The 13,815-nt window shown below is 41.3% G+C and overlaps 2 protein-coding genes across 2 annotated transcripts; one reads left to right on the top strand and one right to left on the bottom strand.

Annotated features, from left to right (window-relative positions):
• Positions 1-79: 79 nt before the first annotated feature.
• znf653 (zinc finger protein 653) lies at positions 80-10,954 on the bottom strand. The gene is made up of 10 exons (XM_041974590.1): positions 10,538-10,954; positions 10,348-10,388; positions 8,263-8,580; positions 7,648-8,153; positions 7,389-7,566; positions 5,316-5,400; positions 5,077-5,194; positions 4,882-4,996; positions 4,514-4,613; positions 80-1,896 (listed from the first exon to the last, which is right to left on the bottom strand). Exons 1-10 carry the CDS (start codon positions 10,951-10,953, stop codon positions 1,719-1,721), a joined length of 2,055 nt encoding a protein of 684 aa, XP_041830524.1. The 5' UTR covers position 10,954; the 3' UTR covers positions 80-1,718.
• On the top strand, positions 10,925-13,555 carry swsap1 (SWIM-type zinc finger 7 associated protein 1). Its single transcript, XM_041974597.1, has 2 exons — positions 10,925-11,434; positions 12,794-13,555. The coding sequence occupies exons 1-2, from the start codon at positions 11,165-11,167 to the stop codon at positions 13,349-13,351; spliced, it is 828 nt and encodes a 275-aa protein (XP_041830531.1). The 5' UTR covers positions 10,925-11,164; the 3' UTR covers positions 13,352-13,555.
• Positions 13,556-13,815: the final 260 nt, after the last annotated feature.

The raw sequence follows: 13,815 nt of genomic DNA, 5'->3' as shown, positions 1-13,815 counted from the left end.
TTCAGTGTGTTCACCACCAGAAAAAAAGTTGAGGAAAAAAAAAACTATTTAGAGAGTGAACACTTAAAAAAGTGACATGTTAAGAGGGAAAAATGTGTTTACTTAGAGACAAACGGAACAACAGAAAGGGAAACAAAACGAGGGAGGTGAGTTTTCCTGAGAACTATCACATCAAACTCTCTTGTTTTCTTGTTCATGCCTGCGAGTTACGACAAAAACCGATTAAAAAAAGAAAAAAACAATAAAGAAAAGGAAGAACTTTCAGCTAAACAGAACAACAAATATTCATTTTGAATTTAAACCTTAAAGCAGCCCGAGCAGCATGATGCTAAAACCAAACGTCAAACTTGAGTCAGTCTCTCTGTTATGTATTAACATGAACCCACCACATTGGTTTGTTATCAGTAATCTCTCATGGTTGTGCATCAAAGGAAGGAGAAACAAATGACCACAGCATAATTTTTCCCTATTTTTAAACAGGTAAATAGAAACTGCAGAACACAGTCCAAGGCTGCAGGGAGGTTTATTACCTCTGAAAGGAGCCTGAACTCTGAGGTGGCGTCATCACAGAAGGAGGAAACGGCTTGCACCCACATGACGTCATCCGCCTCGTAAGCTGTGCCTGACATGTGGTCAACCCAGCTCATTGTGTGTGTGGCAAACCTGTTCTTGATCACAAGAAAATGCCTCTAGCGATTCTATGCAAATTCAGGGTTTCTTGGGAAGCCATAAAAACAGGAGAGCAAGGCAAAAATTTTATGAGATGTTGAAAAAAACCTAACTTCTGAGGTTTGTGTTGGGAGCTGGTTAGGGTCCTTCTTTTGTAAACTTCTCCCTTGTTGTGGATAAATTAAATTTCATAGGCTGATAAAAGCCATAGCTGCCGTTCTTATTTGAATTTCTAAGCTGATAAGACGCGAGTTGGGCTCAGTTTAACACGAGCTAATGTCTTTGCTTCATTCAGCAGGACGTCCTCGTGACTGTTGTGAAGAAGATGGTGTAGACTGGGCTCCCACAAAGAATCTAGGCCATGATAGAGTGAAAACAGCCAGCTGAGATTTGTTATCACCCAACGTATAAAAATATATAAATGTGTAATTGAACAAGCAGAAACTTCAGGATTTCAAATGAAGGGTCTTAATCCCAAAAAGTTACAGACTTCCAGGATTTTCCATGTTTTTATCGACTTGGCTGTAGAAGCTCGGCTGAAGCACCAGTTAGTTTGAGGTAACGGAGAGCCGAGCTGACGCTTACGTCTCCAATTTAAGGATTACATATTTCTTGGATATGTGTCATCACTTTTTTAAAGTTATCTAACGTGCAAACTTTACTGTGAAAAGACTCAGACGCAATGTCTTGCAACACTCCTGCGCATTAGCCATGTTGGTTTGACCACCTCTTCAAAGTGACACGACTGGATACAAGCAACACTCAGTGATAGAAAGCAGAGCAACAGCTGCTCCCTTTACAAAGATAAGTTAGCTGATGATGCTGTTGTTATAGCTTTGGTTCAGTTAACAGACACAGACTAAGTTACCCACGTTGATTTGTCCTCTACTCTGACAGCTTGTGTCCTGCACAGCTGTTACACCGCCAGACTTCTGCCTCGCGTGAACCGCGATGATGTTTGTATCATCCTGCATGCGAGCGCTGTGACGAACACAGTAAAGGAGGGTCTCTGGTAGTCTTCCTGGTCCATCTGATGGGCTCGCGATGCTTCATGTCACCTGCTTGTCCGGGTGGCTCTTCAGCTTGTGGAATTTAACGCTGTCCAGCTTCTCGAAGCGCTTGTCGCAGAAGTCGCAGGTGAAGTTGTAGTAGGCCTCTGGAGTGTGTTTCTTCATGTGCCAGTTGAGCGACGCTCGCTGGCGACACTGATAGCCACAGATTTCACACCTGGATGATGACAAAGAGTTAGCTTAAAGGTATCAGGTATTGTAAAGGTATTGTCATTGCAACAAGTGCAACAAAATTAGAAAGCCCTCCAGTCAGTGCAAAACAGAATAAAATATAATAAACAGAATAATTTTAACAATCATAATAAATACGAAAATACAGTGTATAGTAAATAAGATGAAATAGAGTAAAAGATAAAATAAAACTATACAGAGTATAATATATCATGTATAATATAGTTATTGCAACGTCTTCTCATTTTAAATAAGGCACAGGTTTTAAGTGCAAAATAAAGACATGAGGTAGCTTATTACGACACATGAGGTGGAATTATCAACTACTCAGCTATTTGTTCGGGGCTCTTACTGCTGTCGGGTTAAAACAGTCCCTGAATCGGTTGCAGTGATTGATCTGTGCCGCCTGCTTGACGGTAACAGATCAAACATTTGGTCACCGGGGTGAGAGGAGTCCTGGATAAGTTTGCCAGCCTTCCGGAGGCAGCGGGAACTGCTCAGAGGATCATCAGGCCAAGTTGTTACTGTCTTTTTGGTTTTGGGAGCAGTTTTCCGGAGGGGGATATATGCAGGGATCATAAGCAGGGACATGTGGGCTAACTGGCTATGGTGTGTTAGCTGTTTAGCTTTATAGACCAGCTTGATGTTGGAATATACCTTGTCCAGTGTATTAGCTGCTCTGGTGGCACATCTGACGTGCTGGCGGAGCTTAGGGAGCGCTTGTTTTAAGTCCACATGATTAAAATCCCCTGCTATGATGTGTGCTGCGTCTGTTCTGCTGTTTGCTAATGCTGCAGTATAGTAGTCCATTAACCACGGTAGCATTTGCATCAGGTAGAACGTAAATAACGGTCACAAACACCACTGTTTGCTCCCTTGGACGATACACGGGCCTGCATTTAACCATTACAAACTCCAGGTCCGCGGAGCAGTGACTGTCCATTATCATTGTGTCAGTACACCAGCTGTTGTTTATGTACATGCACACACACCCTCCTCTGCTTTTATCTGAGTACTCTGTTCTCTCCTGCAGAGTCCGAATGGATGAGTGAAGCCATGATTCTGTGATTAGAATGATGCAACTGTCCAATGTTGTTAGTTGCTATCTGGAGAATACTGACATCTAGTGGTAAAGATGAGCATAGAAATTACTTCATATACCAATAACAGCTGTGAATGGACAGTGGCAATAAGTGGCCAAAATTATTCTAAATATAAACATGTCTTCATCTGCCTCAGGTGCAGCAGTGATTTCAGGGAACTACTTCAACACTGTGTACACGTGTACTGTCTTCTTCTATGTGTCTTTTAGGGCATTACACATCCCAAACGGTGCTCTAACTCCGATCAAATAAAGCCGGTACTGCAGTTTCAACGCTCAGAGGTTCTCACTTCACACACATACAGATGTTTGTCCATTCAGAGACACTGTAGTAGAAATGGTGGCATAAATATGGCAGCTACCATTAATGTTGACTCACAGCAAATAGGTATAAATAGCTCGTTCTAAGAGAATAAAAACATAGTAGTTATTTTAGTAAAGGGATTAGATGCCAAAAGAAACACAGTTTTTAATGATATATTACATTTTTCTGTCAATGAACTTTGATTTTGTTACACACACGGCACCTTTAAAGTGAGTGAGGGTGTTGAATTTTAGACCAATGTCTGAATATTGCTGAAATGATTTTTAAATATTTCTAGAATGTTTTTGTGTAAGACAAATAGGTTTAATGTGGTAAAGTTAATCATGGGTCTTAAAGATAGTAAAATAAGAGCATGTGGTACAACTGCACCACCTGCTGGCATAAACTGGTATAGCTGTAGGACTGTTACAGAAACATTTGTGACCTCACAGACTATTTTAGATGTTTTGTGGCTTTCAAGACATAAATGAAATATGCTTTTCCATTACATGTATGACTCAGTACCTCTTTCCTTTAGCTTCGGTTTCCATTACACAAGGTACACAGAACTTTGCTGTGTGTGTTTATTACATTTCACTGGTTCAGACGTTTTTCTACAAGGTGACTTAAGAGAGGAGTGCAGAGCGGTTGTTGCACTGAATGAGTTTATGACTGGTATTATTTGAGAAGACTAAGTATCTGCAGCCAGTGATAATAACAACTGCTGCAGAGCTCAGCTACATCAGAAGAGGAGGCGGGGAACAAACTGATCTGTAAGTCCAGACTCGTGTTTAATAAATGTGTTCATGTTTTCATTAGTCTGCTCAAATATTCATAATTCATGTTGTAAATGTTCCAGACTTTATTGAACAAGGAAATGTGTGGAATGTGTGTGCAGCTGTAGAGCTGTTTACACCCACAGGTGATGACTGTCTGACAGCACAGTGCCGACTCGGTTCACTTTAGATCACAGCCGAGGTGCCAAAAAAACAGGTAAGTCCTGGACTGTATTTGTTCCATTCAACAGAAAAACAATCCAGAAAAAATGAAAAAAATAAAACATGATGAGCTGATCCCATGTGATGGAAAAGCACCAACAGAGAACTTGTGAAGTCTGCGATCTGTGTGGTGCAGGATGGCTCTTCCTACTGTTGGTCTGTGCAACACTTGACACATGTTCTCAGCTCGGTAACTTACTGGAGTGGTGTTTCTCCTGTGTGTGTCCGTCTATGAACCTCCAGATGATTCTTGCGTTTAAATGATTTCCCACATGTCTCACAGATGAAATCTCTGACGCCTGCAGAGGGACACACATTCATATTTAGCGTTCAAATTCGTGCTTTACTCTGTGGTGCATTTTGTTTCATTCAGTTGATATATTCATGTGTGGAAAAACCTTTTTTAACTTGTTTTCTTTTTACATCTTGATATTTGTTTACTTACAAACCATGTGTGTTTGTTTTTACCTTCTGTTGTAGCTAGAGAAATTCCCTGATGTAGGGACAGTTAAGTCTATTTATTAGGATATACTGGTTGACAGGTCACAGGAGTCTGTCAGAGCCCACCTGAATGGATGATCATGTGACGGTGCAGATGGTTTGACAGGTAAAATTTCTTCCCGCAGCCAGGATGAGGACAAACCTTGGTCCTGCCCTTCCGGTGAACTAGATTGACGTGATTCTACACACAACAAACGATTATTTTAGTCTTCCGCATGAGGAAAGGAGGTGAAACGTGAAGAGAATGAAGTGTTATTTTACCTGGAAGCTGCTAATGGCTACATAAACCTGACTGCAGCCTTCATATGGACAGTGGAACATCTTGAGCATCCCATCAGCCTCAATGACGGGGCCTCGTTTGCTTCTCTTTGACCTGACACTACAAAAAACACAAACTGTCAACTTAATGCACAAAGACAAAGAGGAGTGGAACTACACTGCAATCCCAGCTGATCTGACGGGAGTCAAATCTTGATTTCAGTGAGATGTGGAGAACAAACCTGCTCAGACACCTCTGCAGCTGTCTGCTGCTGCTCAGCTCCAACGTATCAACAGCAGGCTGCAGCAGCTGTTTGTCAGTCAAGCCTGCACAAGAACACAAAATGTTTTTAAAGAGTTAAAAAGTTACTCAGAGCATGAGTTGGTAAGACAAAGATAAGAGTTCTACAGTCACACAACTTCATTCACTGCAAATCAGACAGCAGTGATGTTAGCATGAACATTTTCTTTGATTAAATTCTAATATATATGAATATTTACTGATTATGGAGTTTATGTGAATTACTTGAAGTAAATTGGATTCATATTCTGTTTGCATGTTAGAGATTAATGGGTTACACCCACAATAAATCCTCCTTCACCACTGCCATATTTGCATCCATCAAAAGTTGTCATTATATCCGTATCTTGCCCCAAAAGTCACTTATAATAAGCAAAGCTGGCAAATGTAGAGACAAAGGTGTGTCATAAAGAAATGGTGTGCCCTGCCAGATGTGGTGAAAACTTTGGTTAAGGTTCATACATATCTGTATAATGCAAATAAAATACTGCATGTAGCGACCATTTTTAGTCCTTTTTAGTCGCTCTGGGTGCGGGGGATCCTGGTGATAAGACGCTTCATTAAACCAATGTCCAGACTTGAAGTCCAGGATGGTGGTATACAGCGACAGGATGGATAGATGGCCCAGAGGTTATGAAAGGAATGGGGGTATAATGAAAGGCAGCGGAAAAACAGTAAGAAACGTCAAGACATTAAAGCGTTTAGAAGCGGTAAAAACCGTGCGACCTTCCCTTACCCAAGCACACCGTGCACTTCACCTCCACGCCTATGTGCACTTCCCCTCAACACCGCCACCGGTGGTCGAGGGGAATACAGGTCACCTGTGCCATCCAAACATAAACAAACACCACCACCACAATAAACCTGGACCAAACAATAAAGAGAAATATCGGCTCCTACACTGCACGTTTGTCAACTAACTTGTCGACATAGCTGAGATTAAGATTGTATATTTTATGCAGATATTGCAGGCCTTATACTTATTGCAATATCCAACAATAATATTGGATGCTTTCCTAACATCATATAAATAAAACACAAAGGCTGAGAAGATGATGCTAAATGCTGGCTGAATCCCGAGGGGATGGACTCCCAGCACCTGACTCAATACATAAAGGAAGAAGTGGCTAGTATCATAACTGGCAAAGAAGAACTAGAACAGCAGCACTGTTCGATCTCTATTAGTTTCACTCCCTGGCTGAATTTACTTTTACACCCCAGAGCAAATCTAAAGCTCTGAAACACCAAGAGCAGCCTAAACCTTACCGCTTTGCTTTTTTAGACTGTCCCCTAGTGCCAGCAAAATGCTATGATGTTGTATGTAGACGTGCATTTGCAAAGCACCAGCAGAGATTGCATAGAGAACTAAACACACTTGCCACTTCATTAGGTCCACCTTGCTAGCACAGTTAGATCATTTTTGTCCTTCAGAACTGTCTTAATTCTTGGTGTCATAGATTAAACTAGGTGGGGGAAACATTCCTCAGAGGTTTTCCTCCATATTGATATGACAGCATCACACACTTGCTGTACATCCATGATGAGAATCTCCCGTTCCACCACATCCCAAAGCTGCTCTATTGGACTGAGATCTGGTGACTGTGGAGGCCGTTGGAGTCCAGAGAACTCATTGTCATGTTCAAGAAAGCAGATGGAGATGATCTGAGCTTTGTGACATGGTACATTATCCCGCTGGAAGTAGCATCAGAAGATGCTCCACTGTGGTCATAAAGGGATGGACATGGTCAGCAACAATACTCAGGTAGGCTGTGGTGGTTAAACCAGGCCACTAAAGGGTACTAAAGGGGCCAAAGTGGGACAAGAAAATATCCCCCCACCATTACACCAGCAGCAGCCTGAAAAGTTAATACAAGGCAGGATGGATCCATGTTTTCTTGTTTTTCATTATTTCTACATCACCTTCAACTCATCTCTGTTTATATTCTGAGCTAATTTGTGCTTATCAACAGCGGTCATATGACGGAGTTTAGTTTTAGTTAAAAATTCAGCACACCTGTCATGGAGTCTTCATCCTCAGCTGTTCTGACTTTTGAGTCAGGTGCGCAGATCTGGTTGTAGGCGGGACCCCCGATGATGGAGCAGGTGACTTCCTCCACATTTCCACTGCCCAAGTTGAGCTGGATTCCTTCTGATGCCAAAGCCTCATAACTGGGGCCAGTGATGATTATCAACTGAGACAAACCGAGAAAAACAACATTAACACTTCTAAAAAACAAGAATCAGTTCATGATGAGTAGTCTCATCTCACCCACCTGTGAGCCCTCTAAAGCCGTCCTCTGGTCAGGAATCTCACAGCCAGTCATCACCGTCTGCATTGTCTGAGGGTTGAACAGTTCAGCCGGCTCTCGTGGCTGCAGGGCCGGTGGGACCGTCAGCTCTAGCTGAGCTCCCAGTGGGGCAGAATCATTTAAACTCTGCGACAAAACCAAGTCCTCATCCGGCTTCTCCAGCTCATCGGCTAAGGACGGCGTCATGCACTCGTAATCGTGCCCGACAGAGCTGACCTCTTGTTCTTCTTCTCCGAGTTTCTCTCCTTCGTCTCCATCCTTGCCTTGCCTCAGATCCTCTGCAGGAATGGTGTGCAGCGCTCCTGTGAGGACACCTTCCTGCTGCATCATCTCCATCTCCCACACAGGCTGTCCTGTAGGCGTAGCATCTCTGGAAGGGGCCTCTGTAACGGGCTGGTGGTTTAGAGTTGTAAATTCCTCCCTCTGGCTCACAGCTGCTTGCTGTTCCTCACACACATTTTCTCCAACATCTACAGAGGATGTGAATTAAAAAGATAAAAAAATAAGTTATGTATAACATCAATTACTAAAATCAACACTAAAATGAAAGTATAAAGCTTCACAGATATCAGGCTGCACCTTTGAACTTCCTGTGTGCCTCTTTCCTTCTCTGTTGCCCCACTGTGCTTTTAGCCAGCAGTATGTCTGTTTTGGCTGCAGCCTCTCCATCACTGTCCTCGCTTCCTCTCACCTCATGCTCAGAGTCACTTGCCTCCCTGAGTGGTGAGAAAAGGTACTGCACAAAGGAATGGTTGGAGTCACACTGCCAGACAGCAGCGGTGGAGAAGTTGGCCTTGGGCTGCAGTGCTCTGAGCTGGGGTTCATGGGGGCAGGAGCACTTGTGCTCCTGGTACCAACACACAAGACTGTGGAGGGTGGACACGCTCTGCTTTCTACCTGTGGGAAAACAAAGGTTAATAGTTTTGTGAGAATATAACATGGATTTCAAGAGGAATCTGTGTTCATTTTGGCTGAATACAAGATTTCAGACGCTCAGTGGTCCACCATCGTAGCTCGTGTCCAGTTCTCTTCTTCATGATGCTCTGTTCATTTTCAACAGGAGGCTGATCTGGACTACATGCCGACCAGTCAAGAACTCATGTTTATGAAGTCACACAGTTGCAAGTTATGCAAACTTTTACCTCACAGTGTTATTAAAAGGTAACATCTAATATCTGTGCACCTTCATAGATAAACAACTGAAGTTTGGCTTTAACACGACCTGTTTATATAAGAGATTCCAACAATGATGACGTCAGGAAAATGGTCAAACTTCACTTTTAAGGGTTGTGGATTTGGCCAGTAAGATAGTGGGTGCAAAGTTCAGTGGTCTTACAGAAATTTTTAACAATCAGATGTTGAATTAAGTCACTTATATGAGCCAAGACTCCACTCACTCTGTAAATTGAATCCATGCTATTCAAAGCTGCATTATATTCTAAATTACCAAGTACTCTTAACTAGAGATACAAAATTGATTTTACCCTTCGTTCCATTAGGGCACTATACTCACACAACAAGCGGAGATAGCCGCAGTCCACTGTAATGTCTGTTTATTCATGTTCTATTACATAGTTATTCTGTTTTGTTTTTCTAGCTGTTGTTTTTCAATGTGTTCATTTTTGTATGTTTTCAATGTGCCGTATTCCTGCTGCACACAAACTGCCCCTTTGGACAAAGAAACTGGATCTGAATCTGTGCTCTAGAAATGAAGCTTGTACATGAAAATCCAGCTAAATTATAAAATGTATACACCAGTGGTGTCAAACTCCAGTCCTCGAGGGCGGTCTCCTGCAGGTTTTTATTGTTTCCCTGATCTAACTCACCTGACTGAAATTAATGGGCTATTGTGAAGAAGTTGAAAAGAAGCTGTTGGATCCACTTGATTTTATTCAGCTGTGTTAGAGCAAGGAAATAACTAAAACCTGCAGGATAGTGGCTTTTGAGGACCGGAGTTTCAAAGCCTCGGTATACACAATATCAGAGAAGAATAACGTCATAACAAAACTTTCAAAACATAGACTGAATGATTGAAACACAAAGAAGGTGGTTGTGGAAAAGATAAAATATACTAACATTTGTTTTTAAAAAAGAAGAAAAAAAATACCAGTCTGTGCCAGCTCCTCAGAGAAACTAATTTAACCCAAATCTACTAAACCTGCCATTAACAAATGTCAAATATCCAGCCAGGATTCTTCCAGAAGGTTGGTGGTGCATTTAAAAAGACCCAGTATGTTTCATGACCTAAAATACATTTTCAGAAAGTCTGCAATGAATTATTCAGTTCAGTTAAAGAATAAAAGAAACAAAAACTACAGGACAAATATTGCTGTGAATTTCAGATCAGTGTAAACTTTGTAACATCTGCTGCTGAAAAGCAACAATACAAAAAAACTAAGAATTAATAAGTCAACATTTTGTTAAATTTTTGGTTTATAAAATGTCAGAACATGATGAGAAATATCACAATTTTCCTTTTGTTGAAAAAAATCTGAGATATTCTTTCACTTAAATATCATGATAGAAATATTTCTAATATTAAAAGCAGCAGCTTTTTAAATGTAAGTAACTAACTGCCATAATCTTAACCTGGTGAAACAGTTCCAATTTAGTCCTGTTATGTTAATGTGGGAAATATTCCGACTTTGTAAAAGCAGCACTCACTTCTTTTCTGTATTCCTGAGATCTCTGATTCAGATTTCTTCCTGTAATGCAGAAAAACATAATTTACAATCAAACTATTATACATTTAAATCTACAGTAATGAAGGAAGTAAGTTAATATGAAAGCGCTGCAGTCAAAGCCATTTAATCATTTGTTTAGACGCTTAAAGACATAAATGGAAATTTCTTACCCGCAGTATTTTTGCTGATATTTTTCTCCGTACGTGGCGTTAAGCAGGATGAGATACTCTGCCAGCCCAGCATCGCTCAGACTGGTCCGTCTGCGGAGCTCGCTCCACAGCTTGTGCGCTTCTCCGAGGTACACCCTCCTCACATCGTACTTCTTCCGGGACTCCAGACGTCTCTGTGCTCGGTCGGAGTCTGTTAGCCTTGGACGTCCCCTGCAACGCCTCAAAACACCTAGGTCCCCTGCTTGGTTGTCGCCCTGGGGACTGTCAGCCGGGCGATACGCCATCTTGGCATTAACAGCTGATGTGATAATCAACATTCCGGAAGTTGTATCAAGCCTCACCGGAAGCACCGAAGAAAATGTTGTTTCTGCGTGTGTTTTTCTGACAATGGGCTTGTCAGCTAAACAGAGGCACATTCGAACTTATTTGTGTGCCAAAACCGATCACGTGGACCAAAGCGCCACCAGAGAAATGTTCACTGAGTAGGTCATGATCCCGGAACGTTATTTTTTCTAAATATTTTTCACTCGGACCGCAACAGCACGGACATCCATCTGCAACACGTAAACAGACGCGGGAAGCTTGAGCTTGCACAGGTCTCACTTATCGTAACTGGCATTATTAGTCATGGCGGATATTTTAACGCTTGTGTTCAGGACATTTATGTCACAGACAGGTCTGAAGAAGGACGTCACAGTCAGTCCTGCATCAGCAGCACCCTGCAGCACCTTGATGGTGGGAAACCACCGCGTCAGCCGCTCCGTGCTGCTACTCGCGGCCGTCACCGCTGCCTCAGAGTTGGGGATTAAAGTGGTGTTCTTTGCCCAAACACAAATTCAGAGCCTCCCAGTGTCTCTGCAGAAATGTGTTCCCAGTCTGAGCCCAGAGAGTCTAAAGGTAGAGCTCACTTTACCCTCACAATGTGTTGTCATACATGTTGGTTCTTGTTTTTAATTAGTTCAAGTTAGTCTTGAACCAACAGGAGTTGTGTTAATACGTGAATATGGAGATTTTATTTTTCAGTTAGAAGCTTTAATGGCAAAATGAAACCAATCTTTGTATTTATTTATTCAGTCTTGTCTAAAATCCTATTCTCTTTGTTTTCTAGCAGAAGTCTTGCTTCTCCTCTTTTTTTAAAAGTGCTACAATACCACATAGGAAAATCCTAAGTATTTATAGTGAGTTTTTGGTGTCTTTAAGAGACCAGTATCACCAGTACATGAATGCGTATTATATTAAGTATTAATAGAGATTTGCATCTAATAAAGTTGATACAGTATTAGGAAAATCCCTTTGGAAATTGCTTAAAGTAATGATAAAAAAAAAAACATTCCCTCTTTTAATGTCTAGATTTTATGGATCAGAACATCATAAATCTTTTATTTCTAGGTCACAGAATTGTATATATTTGACCTCAGATGAACAACAACACGACTGTCATAATTCAAAACACTATGTTTGGTGCAAATCAACCACATCGTATTCACACAAATACTTTCTACCAACTGTCAAGCACTGCGGGAGAAGGCTGCTGGTTTGGGCTTGTTGACCTTGCAGTCACTCAGTTGACATGAACTCCCCTGTATACCAAAGTACTGTAGAATCAAATCAGAGGCCATTTGTTTGACAGCTTTAGCAGACACTGGGTCATTCAATAGGACAATCATCCCAAATACAGCAGCAAAAAGAATCCAGATGTTTAAATAGTCCAGTCAAAGTTGAGGCATAATTCTGAATTAAATGCTGTCATGGGACCTTAAAGTAACACTGCTGAAATTCAGATTTTCACACTTTGGCATCCTTAGTGAAGGCTTACTGTGTCTTGTCTCTTCTCTGAGCTCTCTCCATCTAGTAAAAGTCAGCCCAGTGTTAACTTTCTTTCTTTCTTTCTTTCTTCCTTTCTTTCTGACAGTGTCAGTAACCAGTTCTTTCATTTCTTAGCTTACAGATAAATGTAGACATTCACTCATTTGCAGCTAAAGGCCTAAGTTTGATATGACAATGTTTGAGCTCCTAAGGGACATGTTTGTAGTTTGTTTGATGTTGTAGTATCTCTTTTTTTATTTACCATTTTTCAGCTGATTTTGCACAACTGCACTTGGCTGGTGAGCAAATAAAGACAAGCACCAGCTTGAAGAGCTGAGCTTTCCACAACCCAGCCAAACTTCACAATTACTATGTTTATTATTAACTGTAGTTATTGTCTTAACTATTTTCTTTACAGTCTGTTGTTATAATTTCTGTCTTTGTTTTTAGAAAATCACATTTTCCTATCCCCGAACTCTGGAGGAGCTGCTCCAGCAGGTTGCCAGCCTGCATGAGTCCCCCATACCTCCCTCGCTCATCATTATTGACAGACTGGAGGGCTTCCTACATGGCCGTGGAGGCGGCAGCCATAGTGGACTTCACTCGGGTGAACAGTCCTCCACTGCACACTTGGCCGCGCTGCTATGCGACACAGCTGTTTTTCTCACAGAGCTCCTGGAACAACGAGGGTCGAGTTCAGCCCCCTGCCGTATCATCGCCTCCTTCCTGTCTGAAGTGGACACTGATCACAGCAGCAAGGATTCCTCTTCTACAGATCCCATTCTTGATGTCCTGGATCGCTACTTCCAGGTCCGCTGTACTCTGGATCAGAACAGAGGCTATGAAGCTGCAGCGGCCGCAGCAGAAGAAGTGTGGCACATTTATCTGTCTGGGCGAGGAATCACAGAGGCCTCTTTTGCTGAAAACTGTGAAGACAAGCCAAGTTTAAATCAAGAGTGGCAGCTCTTCATTTTTCCTAATGGTTTAATGGAGTTTAAGGTAGTTTGAAAATACTTTAGAGGACTATCAGAAACAGCCATGACTCTTCTTACAATGTAATGTGATAAAAACCTTTAATATAAGCCACTAGTTAAAGGTGAGCAACATTTAATGAGCCTGTCTTTTTTTTACAGAATGTAAAGATATTTTATATTAACCATATGAATGAAAGCTTGTAAATATTTAAATTACTTTATTTTAATTGAATAATATCCAACATAAAAAATCATATTTTTTGTGAAATACTCAAAATCAGAATACCTGAAAATATATTTAATATGAAAAGGAAGATATTTTGTCTCCTCAGCTTGTGTTTAAACAGTCATCTTCATCAACCGGTTCAGATGTCAACGTCGTCAGACCTAGATGACACCTAATACGTGAAAACTTACTGAGACATTAATGAGTGGTGGAATATCATAGTATATGATAGAAAATAGAAAAGAAAAAGCACAACATAAAAACACATTTTT

Source organism: Melanotaenia boesemani, chromosome 2 (genome assembly GCF_017639745.1).
Source record: "Melanotaenia boesemani isolate fMelBoe1 chromosome 2, fMelBoe1.pri, whole genome shotgun sequence".
In the NCBI taxonomy this organism is placed as follows: domain Eukaryota; kingdom Metazoa; phylum Chordata; class Actinopteri; order Atheriniformes; family Melanotaeniidae; genus Melanotaenia; species Melanotaenia boesemani.
The sequence above is the reverse complement of the archived record's forward strand: the minus strand, read 5'-3'. Positions and strand labels throughout refer to the sequence as shown.

Coding starts and splice junctions, on each gene's coding strand:
- swsap1 (XM_041974597.1), top strand. CDS start 11,165: ATGGCGGATATTTTAACGCTTGTGTTCAGGACATTTATGTCACAGACA. Junction 11,435..12,793: donor TGAGCCCAGAGAGTCTAAAG/GTAGAGCTCACT, acceptor CTTTGTTTTTAG/AAAATCACATTTTCCTATCC.
- znf653 (XM_041974590.1), bottom strand. CDS start 10,953: ATGTGCCTCTGTTTAGCTGACAAGCCCATTGTCAGAAAAACACACGCA. Junction 5,401..7,388: donor GGATGAAGACTCCATGACAG/GTGTGCTGAATT, acceptor GTTCTTGTGCAG/GCTTGACTGACAAACAGCTG. Junction 1,897..4,513: donor ACAGGAGAAACACCACTCCA/GTAAGTTACCGA, acceptor GTCATCATCCAG/GTGTGAAATCTGTGGCTATC.